The 21,440-nt window shown below is 39.2% G+C and overlaps 6 protein-coding genes across 8 annotated transcripts; 2 read left to right on the top strand and 4 right to left on the bottom strand.

Moving 5' to 3' along the window:
• Positions 1-25: 25 nt before the first annotated feature.
• On the bottom strand, positions 26-3,212 carry LOC119999345 (pentatricopeptide repeat-containing protein At1g79490, mitochondrial). The gene is made up of 2 exons (XM_038846850.1): positions 478-3,212; positions 26-389 (listed from the first exon to the last, which is right to left on the bottom strand). The coding sequence occupies exon 1, from the start codon at positions 3,071-3,073 to the stop codon at positions 545-547; it is 2,529 nt and encodes an 842-aa protein (XP_038702778.1). The 5' UTR covers positions 3,074-3,212; the 3' UTR covers positions 26-389; positions 478-544.
• Positions 3,213-5,694: 2,482 nt separating this feature from the next.
• Positions 5,695-7,783, top strand: LOC119999763 (glycosyltransferase family 92 protein RCOM_0530710-like). The gene is made up of 2 exons (XM_038847503.1): positions 5,695-6,001; positions 6,083-7,783. The coding sequence occupies exons 1-2, from the start codon at positions 5,891-5,893 to the stop codon at positions 7,688-7,690; spliced, it is 1,719 nt and encodes a 572-aa protein (XP_038703431.1). The 5' UTR covers positions 5,695-5,890; the 3' UTR covers positions 7,691-7,783.
• A 445-nt stretch (positions 7,784-8,228) lies between these two features.
• LOC120000988 lies at positions 8,229-12,570 on the bottom strand. Of its 2 annotated transcripts, none has more exons than XM_038849188.1 (9): positions 12,116-12,570; positions 11,473-11,509; positions 11,296-11,374; positions 11,163-11,208; positions 10,974-11,072; positions 10,229-10,297; positions 9,796-10,141; positions 9,563-9,705; positions 8,229-9,285 (listed from the first exon to the last, which is right to left on the bottom strand). In XM_038849188.1, the coding sequence occupies exons 1-9, from the start codon at positions 12,536-12,538 to the stop codon at positions 8,497-8,499; spliced, it is 2,031 nt and encodes a 676-aa protein (XP_038705116.1). In that variant the 5' UTR covers positions 12,539-12,570; the 3' UTR covers positions 8,229-8,496. The 2 variants fall into 2 exon arrangements, with proteins under 2 accessions (XP_038705116.1, XP_038705115.1); XM_038849187.1 differs by having other exon boundaries at positions 12,110-12,570.
• A 907-nt stretch (positions 12,571-13,477) lies between these two features.
• On the bottom strand, positions 13,478-13,865 carry LOC120000762. Its single transcript, XM_038848878.1, has 2 exons — positions 13,664-13,865; positions 13,478-13,602 (listed from the first exon to the last, which is right to left on the bottom strand). The coding sequence occupies exons 1-2, from the start codon at positions 13,863-13,865 to the stop codon at positions 13,478-13,480; spliced, it is 327 nt and encodes a 108-aa protein (XP_038704806.1).
• Positions 13,866-14,918: 1,053 nt separating this feature from the next.
• On the bottom strand, positions 14,919-16,532 carry LOC120000932 (high mobility group B protein 2-like). Its single transcript, XM_038849099.1, has 8 exons — positions 16,414-16,532; positions 16,259-16,307; positions 15,978-16,079; positions 15,774-15,831; positions 15,631-15,675; positions 15,471-15,551; positions 15,285-15,377; positions 14,919-15,198 (listed from the first exon to the last, which is right to left on the bottom strand). The coding sequence occupies exons 2-8, from the start codon at positions 16,297-16,299 to the stop codon at positions 15,181-15,183; spliced, it is 438 nt and encodes a 145-aa protein (XP_038705027.1). The 5' UTR covers positions 16,300-16,307; positions 16,414-16,532; the 3' UTR covers positions 14,919-15,180.
• A 2,332-nt stretch (positions 16,533-18,864) lies between these two features.
• Positions 18,865-21,413, top strand: LOC120000554 (WUSCHEL-related homeobox 8-like). 2 transcript variants are annotated; one of them, XM_038848678.1, is made up of 3 exons: positions 18,865-19,260; positions 20,421-20,822; positions 21,075-21,413. In XM_038848678.1, the coding sequence occupies exons 1-3, from the start codon at positions 19,059-19,061 to the stop codon at positions 21,137-21,139; spliced, it is 669 nt and encodes a 222-aa protein (XP_038704606.1). In that variant the 5' UTR covers positions 18,865-19,058; the 3' UTR covers positions 21,140-21,413. The 2 variants fall into 2 exon arrangements, with proteins under 2 accessions (XP_038704606.1, XP_038704607.1); XM_038848679.1 differs by having other exon boundaries at positions 18,876-19,257.
• Positions 21,414-21,440: the final 27 nt, after the last annotated feature.

The following is a 21,440-nucleotide window of genomic DNA, read 5'->3' on the forward strand; positions in this document are numbered from 1 at the left end:
AAATTCAAGCAACAAACAAGACCAATTCAGTGCTACATTCTTCTCAGCTTAATCGGGAAGAAAGGCGTAAACTAGTCTAACAATTAGTGTAGGAATTCATTTATCGTATCCAAATAATAAATGAATCAAGTAACAGGAAAAAGAACATGTAGATTATCATTATGCACAAAATCTTAATAAAAGTTGGAAATTCTAACAGCTGTGACCGCAGCTATCAATGCTTTTCTTGCCCTTCTTAACTCCCTGTTGAGCTTCCAAGTTACATATGGGAGGTAGTAGAGGTTATTGATGCTACCTGAAAAACCCTGAAGGTCTTCAGATAAAAGTATTCTGATATGTTTTTCACGAGACACCAAGGGCTTCAATCTTCAACTGAGCAATTCTCTTCACTGCACAGATAAGCACACCTATGTCATCGTGCTATTTCCACACATTCTCAGTTTGGAATTAAAGAATATGGACATTACAAAGAATTACCGTTTTATAGCAGGAAAAAACCACATTTTCAGTTTACAGGCGGCGATAACCGCAAAATGGATCCTGTTTATGGCATCTTTCCTGCAATGAGTGGTTTGGGAGGGGACAGAGACCTAATTTCAGGTGCAGAACTAGGAAAGATTGTGTTCAGCTTGTGCATGAGAATGTCAGCCCTCGATGGAATTTCATTCAGAAGAAACTGCTGAACGATTGGTTTCTTAAACCACTCCATGACAGAATCTCCAGGAGCCCTTAGAACCACCTTACTGACTTCGAATGGAGACTCCACCGAGCTCAACATCTGAGCAACCACAATCTTAAGAGTAGGTCCTGTGACCAATTTAACGCGTCTTGGCACAACACCATAGTACAACATGCGCTTTCGGAACCTATGGAGAGTGTGCACAACTGCAATCAGAGCGGCTCCCACTGACAAGTTGCGAACATCAAGGGACCAAGCAATGTGCTGATCGAAAACTATCGCCTTTGGGAAAAGCTTATTCTCATAGGCGACTTTCCAAACACAACGGGCCCGATTTATCTGCCCCATCAAAACAAGATAATTGAGGAGAACATTAACAAAGTACCTTGCAGCCCCTTCTTCCAACTCATAATCAACACTCTGAAAGAACTCTCGAACAAAGGATAGGACTGGCTGTTTTCTCTGTTCTGGGCCAGTGAAGAGGCCACACATGAAAGAATGTGCCTTATGTTTTGTAGCGCCGAGTATTGACATCAAATGCCTCTCATTCTGCTCTTCCTGGCATCGAACAAGATGGGCCAGAATTGATGTGTAAAGTATGAGATCCACTTTCACACCAGAGTTCACATAGGTCTCAAGGAGAGGCTTGGCAGCCTCATATAGACCATTTCTCATGCATGACTCAAACAACTGCCTAATAATAAAATTATTTGTTCTAATGCCTGATGAACCCATGAAACGTAACCATCTCAAAGCAAGATCAACAGAACCATCCTTGATATAAATCATGAGAACATCACTTGCACTCACATCAACCGAAAATCCCAAGGCCATCATTTCAAGCAAAATTTTAGCAGCCACATCAACAAGCTTCTTATTAGCCAGAAGAGTCAAAAGAGCAGTACACGTACTTAAACCTGGTCTCATACCTGCATTGGTCATTGAATTATACAACTTCATGGCAGAATCTACTTGCCCAGAGCTGGCATGCATTTCCAAGAGAGAAGAATATGTGGATGGCGTCGGTAGAAATCCCGCCTTCTCCATATCTTTAAAGATAGACATTGCAATCTCAAGCTTCCCTGATTTTGCATGGGACTCGATAATCATTGTGTACAAGCCAAAGTTAGGCCTGAACCTTGCTTTCTTCATCTCATCCCAAAGCCTTAGAGCGGTATCTAATTTCCCAGCCTTTGTATACGAATCAATTAGAGAAACATACATGGACGCAGATGGCCTCAACCCATATCCTTGCATTTCCATGTACACCTTCATTGATGTTTCCAGTCTCCCAGATTTCCCCATGGAATCTACAAGTGAAGCAAAAACATTGAAGCTTGGTTGAAAGTTCCTTGCCTTCATCTCTTGGAAGAGCTTAAAAGCCGAATCAAGACGGCCTGATTTCGCCAAGCCTGGAATCATCATCTCGTATGTAGACCCATCAAATGAACATTGAGCCGCTTCCATGCTCTCATATACCTCAAACGCTTTGTACGGCAGACCTTTAGTTAAAAAAAATGTTATGAGTGCATTATATGTTTGTGTATCAACTTTACCACCGGAATTAAGAACCTTTTTGAAACAACAAAATGACACTTCCAATTTCTCAGCTTTAGCCAGATACTGAATTACCCGATTATGTGCATTCAATGACGAAATGCCACTTTCACTCGAATCTTGAACCATTTCATCAAATAACTTCTGAATCCCATCAAAATCTCTATTCTGATTTAACAAATCAAACAAGATGATATAACAGTCATTGTTCAGTGAATACCAAGACTGTCTCTTTGCCCATCGAAATAGACTCAACGATGCATCACTATCACCAACAACTTTCAAAGACTGAATGATGTGGGTCATGTTTGGAACAAATTGAAGTTTGTCTAGCTGGCTTTCCAACTCAGGCCCCCATTTCCACCGCTTCACAAGCTCAACAATCTTCGCAACCGCAGAGGCATTCACAAATGGCTTCTTTACCCCACCCACCATCACATGGTCATCGAGCCCTGGTTCAACCGACCTTATGCCCTTACCAGTGTAAATCACGCCGCCTGATTCATCCAAATACTCTATCTCATCAGTCCACTCGTTAGACCCACCAGGACCGTTCTTCCCAGCACAGTAACTCCTCCTAACAAAACTATGCCTTACAGCACAACTTAGGCTTTTGATAAAATTGGGGTTTTCTGATGAAGGGGAAGTCCGGGAAATCAAATTAGAACCCATTGTGAAGCTCGAAGAACTGAAGGTTTTGCTACCCTCGATTACTACATATGTGCGAGAATCAAATGTTCGCGAAACGAAAGTGTGAAATAGAGACCTATTACCAGGTTTTCTAGTCAGTGTATAGACACAGAGATTCCTTGGGCATAACCTTCTACACCGAAACATAGTAGCTATATGGTGAGCAGGAGAAGAGTGTTTTTAGTACGAAGAAGGGGGGGCTTACCGATAGACGCAGTGTGTCGTTGCTCTTCAGATATCAAAAAAAGCCTCAGCACTTGAGGGCTAAAATAGGCTAACAATCAGGTTTTCCTTCCAAGATCTTGAAGAATGGTCAATCAGATCAGCCACCTTTCGGACATTAATGGGCTGGGCCGCACCTTCTTTCGGAGTGGGGCGAAATAATGAATTGAGTTGATATAGACATTTTTGAAGAAATGACTTTTTGAGCTATATTTTCGATGAACGTATTTGTATTTTAGTAAGTACACCTCATTAACCCTTTAAAAACATATTAGAATAGGATGTGCTTAATAAAAAATAGATACAAATAATGTTCATCATATTTTCTCCTACTGTCCATTTCGGTTTGAGTATGAATAGTGCGTGACAATTGTCTTTTTATGTGAATTTCGAATCAAGTGGACTCTAAAAAGGAAGCTACCAAATATCTCCGGCAATTTGGAAATATTGACCGACTCAACTTAGGAGTGTATCTATCTCAAACAAAGGAAATTCAATACATCCTCACTCGCAAAAAGATGTTTGAAACTTCTTCCAATATTTACACAAGTGGTTCTAAAAGACAAACCATCCACCTCATATATGAATTGACCAATTGATCCAATTGTATATCGAGATATTGTTGATGCTCAATTTGCAATATTTGACGTCCACGTGACCTTACATTATACATGCTGTGAATGGTGTATGTCAATTTTTAATGCTCCCACCTTAATTCATTTGAAGACTAAAGCAAGGCAAATACTTGGGTATTTGAATTTTGGCTGACTACTTTTAACTTTTTGGATTTAGCTATCTTGTTCGAAGAGCTCTCTCTATATATGGTTTAAGTGATGCAAATTGGGTAAGTTGTCCAATTACAAGAAGAACCACTACTAATTTTTGTGTGCGTATTATATGTCTTGGTGTTCCAATAAAGAATAAGCAACCTACGGTTGCTTGTTCTAGTTCAAATACAGGTCCATGACTTCCACAAATACATAGATCACCTGGTTGATTTTCCTGCTCCAAGTTTTGTTATCACTCTTCGTGAACATCCTAAACTGTTTTGTGATAATATTGATATTCTTCACATGTGTCTTTCAATCTAACGTTTCATGTTAATTTGCTCTAAATATATTGAGCTACACTACCATTTTATTTGTGAAAAAGGCGCATGGGTATTCATCACAGGACACCTCTCTTCATCGAATCAAAGCGGACATTTGCACTAAACCTTAATTTACCCAAGCGAACATTCACCTTCCCTCAAACCAAACTAGGAGTTCATGTTCATTAATTCCCCCACTAGCTTGAGGGGGGCGGTATTAAGGAAAATAATCTTGGCACACAAAATAAGGGACGCAATATTACAATTTGGAAGACATAATGAAGGGTCCAATGATATTTAATTTGCGCTGTAAAATTGTTGCTGATTTTACTGTTGTCTTCCTACAATTTCATTTAATCGTTTCCATGTAATTAGTTTTCTTTGTTATAATTAAAACTAATTATAATAAGTTTAATTTGCTAGTGAATTGTCAGGGATAATAGCTAGCTATATATGGCACATCATAGTCAATTTTCACCATAAAACCTTGTTAAGGTCGCGTTTATAATCAATTGAAATGCAGAGATACATATATATATATATATATATATATATATAGAGGAGTATCATCAATAATAGCTTATTTTTGGTTTGGTGTCTATTAGGGGAGGGGGACCAAATTCAAGGAAAATAAACATGCATGGCAACAACGTGCCAAGCGTATTCCTTGTCGTAAACAGGAATAAAATTAGTTTTAATTCTATTTAATTAATAATGTCAAATCATCATATGAATTCTTTTTTGGGGCAAATAATGGTTCTTTGTCATAGCCTTCATGTTAGCATAAATAATACTCCAAGGAAGACCAGCCTGCTCAGCGGGGTGGATTGGTTTGGAGCTAATGTTACCTTGTCTGAAGAATAATCTAATACTACAATATATGTCGAACAAAATAACAAAGGCTTTAATCCACATAAAGGGATGGTGGCATGTCCTATGATATGGAATAAAAGATATATAATCAAACTACTTAGGTGATAATTTAATTGGTGAATTTTACCGGGAAGTATGGATTCGTAAGATCTTGAGTTCGATTTTCACTAAGAGTAATATACTTATATCAACGCGCTGGGTTTTGACCTAACTTACTCTGCCGTCTTGAAGGACATATCAGATGTCCAAATGGAAAAACTTATATAATATCCTTCTCTATTAAAAAAAGAAATCTGCCATAAATAATATTTTATATTGATTTCTTTCAATTGATTGATCCCATTTGAGTTCAAAAAATTATACGAATGGATAATACAAATTTTACAAAATCTAAATTAAATCCAATTTCCAAAATAATTTTATTTTTACAAAAAAACCCCAAAATAGTCAAAATTTTAATATTCAATAATTATAGTGACGTGTCCTTGTTATGTGACCTTTAATAGTCCTCAGATAACGAAACATTGTCTTTTAGATATCCACAAAATTGACGTTAATTGGAAATCTTTTTGGAATTTGTATTTTAAAATCCCATTAAAACGTTTTATGGAAATAAACACGATTCCCTCATCAAATCGGATCCTTGCCCGTAGCACCCTAAACTTCCATGCAGCCTCTCACCGTCGACGTTCCTTTTCCTTCTCATAAACGGAAACGCCTCCATACAAAACACAACTAAACCCTAAAGCCTGTGACGCTGAGAGAGTGAGAGAGATTCCATGAATCCTCGTCCATGGCAACTCCAAAGAAACCTCTCTTTTCCATCAGCCCTTGCCAAGGGCAATTTCGTCGTTATTGTTGAAACGATGCGTCGCAGAGCCAATTCAAAGGTCTGTTTCTGCGCCTTCCTCTCGCTCTTCGCCTTCCTTTCCATATCCTTCTATGGCTCATCACGCGATGTTTACTACCAGGCCGACCTAAATTTCCCGCCAATCCGACCTAAGATCACGTATCCTTCCAGCCACGCCATCACGGAGAATGTGGAGGAGCTCACCGGTCGATTAAATAGTGGCGGGTCAACGGTCAGGGATAGCTCCGTCGAGTCGGTTTCGGTTTTGTTGCCGGATTGGGAGGTTCTGATGATCGTGTCGCCTGGGAGTGTAGTAAATTCGGGTGAGAGACTCTGGTGTCTTTACGCGAATAACGCGACTTCCAAGGCGATTTTCGCCGGGGTCTTACCGTCTACGAACCAGACGACGTTCAAGTGCTGGTTTCCGGAGAGCGCCCGCCGCCGGAAGATGTTCTTGCAGCCGGTGTTGTTGACGAGATCTCCGGAGAAGGAAAAGTCTTCGGAGGCGGCGCCGATAATGATCAAGTGGAGGTTCATGGCATACGAGTCGTTTTCGACCGAAGACGACGTCGTGTTATTCGTGAAGGGCGTGAATAACCGTCAAGGTATCAACAGGTCTCCAAGCGATTTCAAGTGCGTGTTCGGCAATAACGGCGTGAAAACGGCCGTCACGAGCTCCACGCAAGAGGTGTTCCGGTGTCCGCACCCGAACTTAACGGAGGTCGATTCTGGCGGGGATGATGAGAGACTCCAAATCAAAGTCTCCCTCGAAATTTCTGGAGAAAACCTGGTGGTCCCCTCTGTTGCGTACTACACTCCCCCGTCCACAATAGCACTCCCAAGGCGAAAGTCCTTATTGTGCGCATGTACAATGGTGTACAACGCGGCCAAGTTCTTAAGGGAATGGGTTACTTACCATTCAAAAATTGGCGTGGATCGGTTCATATTGTACGATAACGACAGCGACGATGACTTGCAGACGGTGGTGAAGGATCTTAATCAAGAGGGTTATGCCATGGAAACACTGTTATGGATTTGGCCCAAGACGCAAGAAGCTGGTTTCTCTCATGGGGCTGTATACGTTAATGATTCCTGTACTTGGATGATGTATACGGATGTTGACGAATTCATTTTTGCTCCAAATTGGAATAATTCAGAGCACCCATCGGATCAAATGCTCAAGTCCTTGTTACCAGATACCGCAAAATCATCATCATCGAAGCAGCGGCATCATCATCATCGGATCGGGCAAGTCTCGTTTAGTTGTAACGAATTTGGGCCTTCTGATCAGAAACAACATCCGGTTGAAGGGGTCACACAAGGGTATACATGTCGTAGACAGGAGGAGAACAGGCACAAATCGATTGTGTTGTTGGATGCAATTGATCATTCGTTGCTTAATGTGATACATCATTTTGGGTTAAAGGAGAATTACAGGAGCAAGCAGGTGAGGATGGAGGTTGGTTTGGTGAACCATTACAAGTACCAAACATGGCCTGAATTCAAGTCCAAGTTCAGGAGGAGGGTCTCTGCTTATGTGGTGGATTGGAGAAAAGCCTCAAACCCCAACTCAAAGGACCGGACTCCGGGCTTGGGGTTTGAGCCCATAGAGCCCAAAGGGTGGGCTCACAAGTTTTGTGAAGTGAGAGATGAAAGGTTGAAGTTGTTGACACAAGCATGGTTTGGGAATCAAACTTCGAATGGGCTTAAGATGGCTTGGCAAAGGTGAATATTCAAGATGGCTAGGAGATTTAACATCGGAATACTACTTTATCAACATTGTTTAGAATCTTCTTAAGTGTTGAGTTAAGAAGGAAAGGAAAGGAGTTGCTTTGTTCATAATATTTTAAAGAATAATGTTAAATATCCCTAAAATATGATCCCAAAAGTCCTCTAAATCTATATGATATTAAATTAATCATCGATTAAAAAAACACTTATAAGATCTACTTCACATTTAAGGATCACTTTTTAGGGGTACTAAGCATTATCCTATTTTAAACTAGAAAGGACAAAACTTCACCAATGGAGATACTATTTAACTATAATGCCTCCACCAAATAAGTGATGTAGATAGGGTTTTTTTTTCTTCTTCTGATTATTAATAATTGCAAGGTCAGTGCCAGTGGAGGCATTATAGTGAAATAGTATCTCCACCTGTGAAGTGATGTAAATAGGGTGTTTTTTTTTTTCTTTCTGATTATTAATAATTGCAAGCCATATTTTGGCCTATGAAGTATTATAAATCTCTCCTTAAACTCTGCAACTGTACCAGCAAGAAGATAAGAATGTGCTACAAACACTATGCCATTGTTCTCTACAATTCCAATGAAAAATTCAGGATCTCTCAATCTAAAGAATACAAATTTGAGAGAGATATTTTTCGGTTTTGAACCTCCAAAGGAAAGAAAAATGATGTATTGATCTGTACAGTGAGAATTGCCCTACGCTTTCCATTGCTACAGTCTCCATGACCAATTTTCAACGTGAGAATCAACCATGTCAACTTATAAGAAAAAATGAACAGCCATGTTATCATAGCTGCAACGCTAAATCTGGCTGCTGTGGTGAACCAATCGGAACATTTGTACCAGGTGAACCTGGTGCCAGAAACCCGGCATTTAGGTCAGCCAGAAATGGAGGGGCATCCTGCTTACCAAACGGTGGCAATCCCTGCCACGAAGACCTACGAGCTGCTGCATGTGGTACTGTTTGTAACGCAAAGCCAGAGCCTGCCGGCGATGAGTTTCCAGAGTATAATTCACGAGAACTACCAGTCAAATTGGCTTTGCTCGAAGCCAAATCGTTACCAGACGTTGAACGAGAAGCCACTGCTGCGGCCTCAAAACTGGATTGTTCTGTTGGTGTTCCAGTTCTTAGTGTCCCCGTTGCAGATAAATGATTATAGCCATTATTGGAATGAATCACGGGCTTTTGTTGAATCTGGAAAGCACCTACATGTTGTATTCCATTAAGGCCACCATCCAATGAATTTAACTCGCCTTGGGAACTTGGTCCTGCCACGCCTTTTGTCATGTCTCGATGAGTCTGCGGAAAGAATCTACTTGCAACAATAGAGTTAGCGCCACAAGATGGTGGAAGTCCACCAACATGGTCATCCCGTACACAGTTGTCCAAAGAATTTTGCTTCTCCGAAGATAAAAAGGCCAAGCATTCATCTGCCTTGTCCTCTCCTACCCACCCAAGTTCGAAAGGCAAAAGCCTCTCAATTTTTTTTGAGGCAACTTTCCATACAACAGGCCCAAGACCCGCCGCAAATCGAGCTAGACTTCTGGCATAACCATGCTCCAAACCTACACCTACCTGATATGTTAGAGGGAATAAAATAAAAAAAAAGTTAACCATGACTGAAAGATGTATAATTAGTACAAAAGGCAATAATGAGAAGAACTTCCACCTAAAAAGTGCCTTATAATACTAGCATCTAGTTGATAACCCATATTCAAAAAAGGTCTAGTTGATAACAGAGATAGAGTCAGAGTAACCGACAATTTTCTTCTATCATCAAACATTTAAGCTTCCCATTCTGGAGAAATAAAAAGAAGAGGATAAGCACAACAAAGTTCTTAAGGGTACATACAGGCACTAGTTGATCCAGTTCTCCTTCAAAGGTAGTCCAAACAGATGGCTCAGAAGCCACTGGCTGCTTATAGGTGTCACGCTTATTCTCATCCACGGCAAAATGTTTCTTCCCATACTTCATCACAGCCCTCACAACAGAAGCTGAAAGCCAACAGAATAATATTAGTTGGGCAAAACTAGAGAACTAAAATAAAGGTAACAGCGATGATCAGAGTAAACAAAATCCCCCACCTGGGAATTCCTTCTCCAATTCAGATGACCCAGTAGTATGGTTTTCACCACTGTGAGATCCATGAGAGGCCCAGACTGATGCATCAGCAGGCTGGGACTTAGATACAGTAGATTTTCTTAGATTATAACCATTAGACCAGCTGGTAATATCTCCTCCCGAAGCAAGAGTTGCATCTGAAGAAAAGTCTGGGCCAACACGGTCAAAGAGAGATCTTTCAAGTGACTTTTTCAGGCCCTTGCCTGGAGGCCTACCCCTCCTGACAACTTTGGGCTGCGGTTCCCCATCATCACTATCTTGTCTCAAATTTTCAAAGTCTTTCTTAGCCAACTCCTGGATGGATCGTGCCTGGAACAATAATCACAACACTCAACAGGACATTAACACAAACCTCACTATGGAAACAACGCTTTCTTGTCAAAAACTAGGCCAAACCTGTCGAAAGTAAATGGTATCTGGTGCATTGTACTCCATTGCATTGGAACAGATCAGGCAAATGTCTTTCTGCATAAATCAATGCCATGTTTTTAGCAGTGTCCCAGTACTAAAAAATGTATGTATGCTACAGAAGCAGCAGTACCACAAACCAAGAACATTTTTAGATACCACAATAACAATAACTGCAAATGCCAAGCATCTAAGTAAGTTGCAGTGAACATGACCACAAGTGCATCAACATGGCTGCAATCAAGCAATCTGGGATTAATACAGTAAGAATCCCAGAGATAGCTGGTTAATAGAACAACACAGAGATAGTACCTTTAAAGCAAAAAGGATGTCCTCAATCAGTTAATTAAAGGGGGGCAATTTACAATACAATTCTTAAAGACCACCACTCACTACTCAGAACGGCAAAAAAGAATCTGTCTAAGATATTTTAAACTCTTCTACATCTAAAACTAAAAATGGACAAAGACGCCAACCAAGTGTCCCCCAGCTTCTGCATTATCTATCACTTAAGTAATGCCAGTAGGGCCTAAATCTTAGTAAATGGTTGCTCAGGATAAATAATAGAACCACTAGATAACTTGCATTGATTCTTTAAACAAAACTGCATCACCACAAGAACAAGGAGACTTTTCATGTTGCCTGCGCCAGTGGTGCAAATAAGACATGAATTCCAGCGCCATAAATTGGTTAAATACACCCAAAATAGCAATACACATATTGCAAAACCAACCTCAAATTGTTCCAAGTAGGAATAAGCTCCCCCATCTAGTTTTTTCCTCACAGTAGAAAAATCCATCGGGTGATCAACAATGTCATGGTAATCCGGAAGCTGTTCCAAAAGTCAATTCCTCATCGAAGTGAGAAAGTTTATTCATTTATAGTAAAGATTAACAGGATAAACAAAAAAAAAAGAGCAGACCTCCTCTGGATCAACTGGCTCACAGAACACCCCATAAGTGTCTTTCCTACAAGCAGATTAAAACAAACCGATCAAACACAACCTAAAAAAATAGTCGCAACAAAGTGAACCTCATAAGCAACACGACACCCACTTCTGAAGCCTGTCAAGAATGAACACCAACAACTTTTTGTCTGGCAAAGGTGTAGTGGGGCCAGACTCCACAGGTGAGCCTGTACACATGCAAATGACATTATCAAAACAAAGCAAAAACTTTAAAAATACCCAGCAATTACTTTTCATGAAACTGAATTTGATTGATAAGTGATACCATGAAGAGTATCTGTCGCTTTCCAAACCCTTCCACCCTGCAAGAACATAGTCATTATGAGGTGAAAAAATCACCCATACAACCCAAAAAAGACAAAAAGAAGAAGAAGAAAAGAAACTATTGAATTTATGGTAGAAAGAAAAGAGAATATTATAGTAAAAGCAGATGGAAGTACAGGCGAAAATCACAAAACTGGTATGAGACAAAGTTTAGGTTTTCACTCCAGACACGATTGTCCGAGAGTCTATTATTTTTCCAAAGATTAATTCCAAATAATCTTTTAAATTAGGACATACAGAAGAAAAAAAAAACAGAAACCAAACAACACCCAGATTTCAAAAAAGTAAATTAATAAATAAAGAATTGACGTCCCTCAAAGAAAACTGTCCGAGTCAACCACATCCACTCAAATCCCCAGATCCAAACAAACCCCACCATAAATTTCAAAACACGCGCGAATCCCCATGAACATTCAAACCTTAAACCCATTAAAACATACAAAGAAATAATAATCTCAAAATCACCAAAATAAAATCATTGCCTTTAATTTTGCAAAAAAAAAAGAAAGAGTCAAAGCTTTCGGTTCAAGAAAATTGTTTATCAATTTGAGGCGAAGGTGAAAAAAAATGGTGATCACCATTACATCAGATCCGAGACTACCATCGCCGATCCTTTGCCTCTTATGATCCTCCTCGAGATTCTCGCCATCCATGTCTGAATTCGACCCATAGGCACCGTGAATTCGATTATGATTCTGCAAGTTCAATCCCATCAACGGCTTCTGCTTCTTCTCTTTCCGCTCATCTCCATCATCTTCGCATCCAATAAACTCCAGTGCCGAGGAATTCCCATCTGGATTGGGGGTTCGGCGGATGGATCGGCGGTTCCTACTCTCAATCGAATCGAAAGAGACATTAGGGTTTTTCGAATTAGGGCTCCGTTGCAGTAGTTGTTGATGCTGCTGTTGTCTGAGAGTACGCTTTTGAATATCTAAAAGAGAAGGACGTCCCTTCTTTCTCTTCTTCGTCGCCATTGTTGTTGCTGGGACCTCCTCGACACGACCCATTACGTTCCTTCTCGCTTCTCTTTTCTCTCTCTCGGGCGTTAAAATTATTAATTTTTAATAATTGTTTCTAACTTTCTAATTTCTATGTAGTTGTTGGGTTGGGTTGGGTTACTTGGGCTCATGCGCAGTTGAGGACATAAGCGAAACGTCATTCAAATCTTGGTTATGGACCTTATGGGCTTTTGGTGCTGCCGACTCACGATTGCTTAAGGGTAACGGGCCCATGAGGCCCACACTTCTATTTCCACAAAATACGGGTCCAGCCCCTCATATGGAATAATTTAGTATGATAACATCTTAAGTTCAGTAATCATCTCTAATGGATTTTACGTGGTACTTAAAAATATTGGTTGATTTTGTTATGAAAATCCGAACAAGTTTTTTAAATGATAATATTAGTTGTCACATCAAAGCCGACCACGAAACCCACACTAGCTTTGGATCCTTGTCTTTCCAACAATGCTAGAAGATATTTTATAGGACAATATATTTGCATTAGATAGATTATAATGCTTATCGCTTCGTCTATATACATCTTCCTCTCTGTTTCTCCCTCTTCCTCATACATGCTTTTATAAGAAAATATCATTTTACCTGGTTGTTGTTAACCTTAAAAAAGATGTGCATGGTTCCATTTGTTTGGCAAACTCATCCTTGCACCCGTTACTTCTCTTGCAAAACATAAATGAAATCACAACAGGCAACTCTGAAACAGTCTTAAAACTCTTGATCACCACTGGGTTTTGTTTCTGTTATGTTGGTACCCTTTTCATCATCTACTTTTTCCCCCCCTGAACTTGGGTTGGCTTTCCCCCTAAACTTCTGTTGGCTTTAGTTTTTTTTTTTTTGATGGGAAACAGAAAGACTTGATTACTCAATAGAATGAGATACAATATCAGTCATGACAGAGCTTAATAAAAAGCCAGGGCATTCCCCAGATCAATACATCGGACAATGAAAGCTAGCAGACTTTTTAGCAAGATTATGTGCCACACTATTGCAGGTACGACGAGCAAACCGGAAGGATACTGACTCACAAGACTGGGCAAGAGCTTTGATGTCATCTACAATATGTCCAAAAAGAGACAAAAGCATAGCCGTCAGAAGCAATAGCATCCACAATACTCTTAGCATCCGATTCAACAATGATATTAAGAAAGCCAGAGGATACGGACAATTGAAGACCCTTCAAGATGGCAAGAGATTCAGCAATCTGAGGACCAAAAGAACCAGCTATCCTCTCAGATAAAGCCGCTTGAACCCACCCATTGTGGTCAGGCAAAACAGCCCCCACACCAATAACGTTTGCCTCGCGCTCCAGCCACATTCAGCTTAACCATGCCTTGAACAAGAGGGCGCCATTTGATCATGTCATGAGTCGCCTGAACCTTGGATTAGTCTGCGCAACTTGAGCTCCGGCATACTCAGGCATAAAGGCTTCCACAAAATGAACCATGGCGCCAGCCGGTCTATGTGTCCCCTCAAAAATGTTAAGACACAAAAAAAGTGTCCTCCATCGTGTAAAAAAATGAAAATGTCCTTAATTTGATCAATTTGTTTGGTTAATAATGGGGTTTTTCATGGACTTCAGTGGCAGAATATAAGTATGCCAACGGAAATGAGATTTGTTGACAAGAACATCGCTACTCTTAAGCATGGGAACAAATATCCAACATATAAGTTTAGAAAAAGATTTCAATGGAACAAACACAGCTGCTGATTAGCAGAAGGACAAACAGCAGAATAGTATTAATCAGCCTACTTATACGAATCAGACTAACTTTTGATATTAAGGACACCCAAAAACTATGTCGTGAAATATTCAAAAAATAGGATAACATTTACTTGCATAATTCCACTCACTTACCAGGAGCATTTCGAAGGGATTACACGCAAGCCAAAAATCATTTAAAGACCCTACCAACAAATTTATATGGTCAAACGAAAATCGAACAAAGTAAATAGAAAGTCGTTTGTATCAGATGCAAAACAGTATACACTTTCGTTTAAGATAGTCATACAATGGTAGAAGTAAATATGATATGGCACCATTATATAAAAAGTTTGGAGGAGACCATCATCAATTAAACTTCTTAGTCAACGAACGCATCATACAAAAAGATATTACAATCAAGTAACAGCAGAGAAGAACATAATAACAAACCCATCAGATCAAGATCAAAACATTCCATCCAACAATCATATACAGATCTCTCTCACAAGAGAATGACAAACGTCGAGGATAGGAAGCACGGAAAAAGCACCAACAATACCAATAATAATCAAAACCATGTCAACTCTCTCATACACTACCAACAAGTAGTGAAGATTGCAATCCAAACACATACACAAACATCATCAAAATAAGTGCACAAAAATGTATTCAAAAGACACTACAATAAAAGCAAAGAGATTCTCTACAAATCAAGAACTTCACTAAATCATTAGGGTTTGATAAAGAGTACATATGGTGGGCAATATTTTCCTTCCACAGCTATTACGTTCTAATAAGACAATGACTTGGAGCATAGAGCAAAAGATAAAACATAAAAATATCAAAACATAAACAAGAGATGTTGGAACATTGTAACACACAGCCTAAATGACTATGGCACTATGCTATTTCCCCAGAGAGCACATTACTACTCATCATCGTCCTCCTGCATCAAACACGAGATGCTCAGTCTAATGTCACAACATTAACAAGAGCTTTATCAAAAAGTCACACAGTATCATTCCAACGTACCTCCTCACTGCCCTCTTCCTCATCATCCTCGTCATTCACCTCAGACATAGACTTTTCAGATTCCACTTCTTCCTCCTCCTTTGTACCTTCAGCCTGGATACAACAATTTAAGAGAGAACCAATATCAACAATGAATTACACATAATCAAGCAAGCTAATAATTTAGTGAGTAAAATTTGTAATAACCTGTCTCTTGTTGTAGGCTTTCATGTTCTTCTCATACTCTGCTTTCCTCTTTACCGCTTTGGCCACATAAGGGGCTTTCTCCTAAAATATCAAAACGACAATCGATAAGAAAAATCAACTACAACACAATAATCGGACTCCCACACAACGGATTACTTACAGCTTCGCTCAATGACTTCCACTTGTCACCACCAGCCTTGCCGACCTGAACAATACCAACAAAAGTGATTTAAGGGGCTATACTATTACGAAAATCAGCAAATGCCGTCTGTCTTGGATACATCCAAAAGACTAAATACTTACAACGGCAACGGATTTGTTTTTAGGATGATCCTTCTTGAACGTCTCTCGGAATTCCTCCCTGCAACAATCGAAATAACATGAGCAGAGGAAAACCACAGATCATAGCAAATTATAATACGAATATAATTCTACTCACGAGGCCTCCGAGCACATGTTGCAACAACAATTAATTTACAGATCGAAACAGATGAAGTTGATAATTACATGAAAACGAAGAACGCGCTTGCAGGCCTCTTAGGCATGTTAGGATCCTTGGCTGCTTTTCCCGATTTCGCTCCAGCTTTGCCTTTCTTATTCACGGCAAGCCTATCACGAAACAAACAAGCGAATAGCATCAATAATAGTATTTAGAGCCAGAGCGAATTCTCGGAAGAATTATCCAGATCTAAGATCTAGAAATCCATGATCCACTGCTCATGACCTCAAAAGGCCATTAAGTAGAAGAAATTGAGTAAAAGACGAGGCGAGAAATGGCATATACTCACTTGGTGTTCTTAGTCTCCGTCTTTGATTTACCTCCTTTCATGAAGAATACTGCAATTTCAAAGCCATATGAGCGAAAAACACACCACAAATCGAACAAAACAACCTGCAGACATCGAATATCAACCAAAATCGATCAAAACCGGAGAAAATCTACCTTCGAAGAAGAGCTAGGTTTAGGTCTTGAGAAAGAGAGACAAATGGGGAGAGCGTGTGAAGTGTTGAGGGTCGACAAGGCGGAGATATTTAGTTAGAGAGTAAATTGAAATTCAATTGCGCACGAAATGACAATTTGGGTTTAGGGGTTTGGGCGGGATTTGGAAATTTTAGTGGCACGTCAGCGATCCTTGTGAAATGATCCTAATGGTACTGGATGCGAGATGAGTTATAACTTATCCACGCTTTGTGTTTTCTTTTGTGCTTCTTCAGTCTCTCAATTACTCTCTCTAACACTGCTTTAATATTTTATTCAGTAGGTTTGGTAGATTATTTTCTGTTTTTTTATTATCCTAAAATAATATTGGTTTTAGATTTTTGTGTTTGACTCAAAATTGAGTTGAGTTTGGAGGTGGTTTTTTTAGTAAAAATTAACTTCAAAGGTGTAAAATTTAAGTAAAAGCCACAATAATAACTAAGCACCTCTCTGCCCAAACCCGTGTGTATTTAGAAACTATTGAGTTTGATTCTCATTGAAAACAATATCATTGTGGGTATGTGTTGAATTTTGACTCAATTTACCATATTGTCAAGTGAAAAATTTATGTACGCCCAGGTTTAACGACCTGAGTTTAGGCATATGTAGGATGTTCAAAATACAAATTTTTATGATATCATACTCGATTAAAAAAATACATCCATAGATCCGCACCACTATAGATGTCAAGAGCGACACAAAAGTTGTGTTTCTATGTTTTATTTAAAAGAATAATTATGATATTTAAAAAATATATCGTTTGATTTCCCCTGAAATATCAAAAGTTCCCAAGAATAACACAAACGATTGGTCATCATTTCTATACATCCCCACTCCTAGAAGATAGAATCATGGAGCTTCTCAGTAATTTTGGAAGCAAATATTTTTTAAAATAAAATATCTCTCACAAATGAGTGGAGAAAATCTGATCTCCTTCTGATTAATTACATAAATGACAAGATCTGGATTATCAAAATTGATAATTTCTGAAGATTTGATAACCATCAAAATTAATAAAAATCGTTCAACATGGAAAGTAAAATCTCATATTTTACCACAATTAATCAAGGGATAAGTATCAAAGAAGCCCCTGAACTACCAAAAAAAGGCCACTTAAGCCCTTATGTTTTTTTTCGTGTCAAACGAGCCCCTCAACTTCAAATAATGGTTCACGTCAACCCTTCCGTCTCTCTACCGTTAAAAACTGCTGATGTGTACATTATTTTCTGACTTGGCTTTAATATAAAATAAATGTAAAATGTGACATGGTTAAAAAAATAAAAGAAAAACTAAATAGATGAAAAAACATCGCCGATTCAATATCCGGCTCCGATTTCCTCCCAAACCTTCCCAATAATCCCTTCTACGCCAACCCAGTCTCCACTGCTCAGTTCGACTTTTGTTCTGATTTCGTTCGTGGCTCAATTGAGGATTTCTACTTTTGGAGATCGGAAGATGAGAGTCAAGATTCGATCTTGATGAATCTCGTAGACGACTGGTTGGGTTTCGTAGATCCGACAAATTCGTTTCTAGATCCAAGAATCCCAGGTTTGGATCTTGCTTCTCTCTGTGTAGCGAAACTCAAGTTTTAATTTTTTGGGATCTAATATTCGCATTTGTGGGTAAAATCTGAACATGAACATCAACTGTTTGATGAAATAGCTGGGAGGGGTTTTAGCATGTACTTTTCTTGGTTCAAACTTGGCTCCTGTTAAAGTTTTGGTGCGATTTTTAGGAGATGGGAAGGCAGAGAAGTTAAAGCATTCAATGACTTCAAGTTCCTGTATGAAGCTATTTTTGATTCCAGTCGCTACGGCATGGCTATGGTTATGTGTTGTTCTGTTGATGGCACTTGGAGAGATGTTGGGGGCGAGATTATTGAAGAGATGGGTTTGTTTCTTGCCTTAATCATAATGATTTATCTGTTGGCCAAAGTTGCTCTCCCCCAATGAGTGAGTTCAAGATTGAGATTGCAGGTGATGAAAATGAGGGGGTGGGACGCAAGGGGCTCAGGTCAAACAGATCAAGACGACATTGCCACGTGGAATATCATTACAAAATTAAAAAATACACATCATTAGTTAACAGCCACGTCATCTCTTTTATGACGGAAAAGTGGTCCGAGGGCTAACGTGAACCGATTCTTGAAGTTGAAGGGTTGATTTGATACGAAAAAAAGATTTAGGGTTCAAATGACCTTTTTTTGATAGTTCAGGGGCTTCCCTGATATTTATCCCATTAATGAATTATAAAGGAAGCTGAAGCCCATTGTTTGGTTAAATGGGTCGTGGAAGTCCAATGGGCCAGTGAGTCCCAATCAGTATTTGTTGAGATGTGCATGGTGTTGTTGTGGCCTGCGACCCGGCCCGATTCAGTCGTCTAGACTCTAGACATCACTGTATGAATCTCGAGAGTTATGAATATTATTTACACAAAAAAAGGAAAAAAATCTGGAGAATATTGAGAACCCGCGAAGACCACCTTAATTAGCGCGTGTATCAGCCGCTTTTGTTGGCTCTTTCCTTTGGGAAGTTTTATAATGATTCATGTTTCCTTAAAGATAGTGTCGTGTATAGACAAAGGAGGAGGAGGCGGCGGCCGTTGAAGATATGGTGTCCAATGGTACTAGTAAGCATCAAGAACAGTTACTAGTTCAAATGGAGGTGCAGAATCAACATGGGTTGTCTGTGAAAGTGATGACTGATGAACAAATGGAGCTTTTGAGAAAACAGATATCTGTGTATGCAACCATTTGTGAACATCTTGTTGAGATGCATAAAGCCTACTCTGCCCAACAGGATATTGTTGGTGGTCATTCTCTCCCTCTCTCTGTCTTTATGAATTTAGTTTTCCTCTGTTACTTATGGTTGTTGGATTTGTGCCTTTCTTTTTTCTTGTGGCTGTTGATTGAATGTTGGTCTCTATCTGAACTGGTTTTGTTGGATTATTGTGTGTTTGTACTTCTAGAGTGGTGGTGGTAATTAATGATAATTAATCTTTTTAAGGATATCATATGGGTTCTGGAGTAATTACGTATTGAAGCTATTTAGGTTTCTATAGATTTATGTGTTTTTTGCCCAATTCGGAATTTAGAGGATTGATTTTGTGTGTTGATGTATCAAATCAAGATTCTTTTAGATTCTGTGGTATATATTCTATGTTTCCAAGACCCAAGTTTCTTATGATCATTGTATTGATTGCTTTTTTATGCCTCCTTTTCTCATAATTGGCATCAGTGTTCATACATTCACACAGCTGAATTGAGGATTATTATTAATTAGGCCTGAGGATAGTGAAGGAGTTAAAGTGGTGATTTACCATGTTGGTACTGCTAAGTTGGATTAGAGTTTCTAGTGTTAACTCACAATCTAGGTAAGATAACAGATAGATGGAAGGGAAAAGCTAAAGAAGTGGAGAGTATCAGACATTCTCGTCTACTCTAACAAGTCCCCAAGTGGGAAAAGTCAACCACGATAGCAACTGTCTCCTTTTTCTGACAGTTGATCACTTCATTGAGCTTATGCTCAACATCCAATGGGATTCTATTATTGGTTTCTAGTAAGAGACTAAGAGCTTATGCTCAACATCAGTTGTTCACCTTAGATATCAAAACCTGTCATTCTGCTAAGAGTTAGTGGTACGGAAGTCGTGTGAGGTAAACATATGCACATGAATTGAAACAATTCAGAGTTGACAGCCGTTTTGTGGGTTTTCAGATACGATGGATGATCTGCAGTTTTTCGTCACTTAGCTATGTTCTCAGATCTTGTTTTAATTTCTGGACATGGAGCTTTTCTAATACCAGTGAGTCACACTATTGAATTGTGAAGTTCGGACGTACTGGAAAATTTGTATCATTCTTTTTAGGTACTTCTTGATATTAGAGAGGATAAAGACTCCGGATGACTTGTACTTTATGGGTATGTATGCCATTTGTGCTTCTATCTTAAAGTATAGTTGTTTCTTGCTAGGAATGAGGGTTGGTAACATATACCCCGATCCACTGATGGGGAGTGGGCCGAGGATCCCATCCAGGCAGCGCTGGACCCCAAAGCCAATGCAACTTCAGTTTCTTGAGAGTGTGTATGATCGATGCCATGGAACTCCTAGCAAGCAAAAGATCAAAGAGATAACTGCTGAACTGTTACAGCATGGCCAAATTACCGAAACAAATGTCTATAATTGGTTCCAGAATAGGAGAGCTCGTTCCAAAAGAAAGCAATCAATATTAGCACCAAACCATGGAGAATCAGAAGTGGAGAAAGAGTTGGATGAGTCCATTAAAGAGAAGACAACAAAACCAGAAGACGCTGAGTACCATGAGAACTCTATGCTGATTGCAGAACACATGTTCTTCCAAAGTCCTGAGATAGGTACTGGGATGAATATCTAGAACTTCAATATTCAATAATTAGGATGCATCTACTTTATATCCGTAGTGTGATTGCCCAAGCATTATTCCTCATCCCTAATATGCATCTACTTAATATGCATTCATGCACAGTGAGAGAGAGAGAGAGAGTCAGTTGGCTCAAAAATATGTGCAACAGCGCAAGATATTTGAATACTAGTGTTCTTATTTAAAAACTTTTAGTTTTTTTTTTCTCTTTGATTACTGAATGTAGGAATTGAGCAGTTGATGGGTAATGTTGAAGTTCCAGAGAGCGTTAGTCCTTTTGGTCTGTTGTAGAACAAGTGAACAACACATCATGGGTGGATGATGCCTCTTCTGATGGCTGCTTGCTGTGATTGACATGGAACTTGAAGATTCGAGACGTCCTATCACATGGGATATAGGAATTTTAGGAAACATAGCAACATAGACAATTACAAAACCAAGTTTGGACTTGGATGATGATTGGTAGTAAATATTGACTGTGTGAACTATCGTACATGGTTGATTTCCTTCTGTTGCTTGGATAAATATGGTGCAAATTAAATCTGATTTACAATTTAGTCTTGAATTTTGCATGGATTTGAAGTAAAAGTGG

Source organism: Tripterygium wilfordii, chromosome 6, assembly GCF_013401445.1.
Source record: "Tripterygium wilfordii isolate XIE 37 chromosome 6, ASM1340144v1, whole genome shotgun sequence".
Taxonomy (NCBI): domain Eukaryota; kingdom Viridiplantae; phylum Streptophyta; class Magnoliopsida; order Celastrales; family Celastraceae; genus Tripterygium; species Tripterygium wilfordii.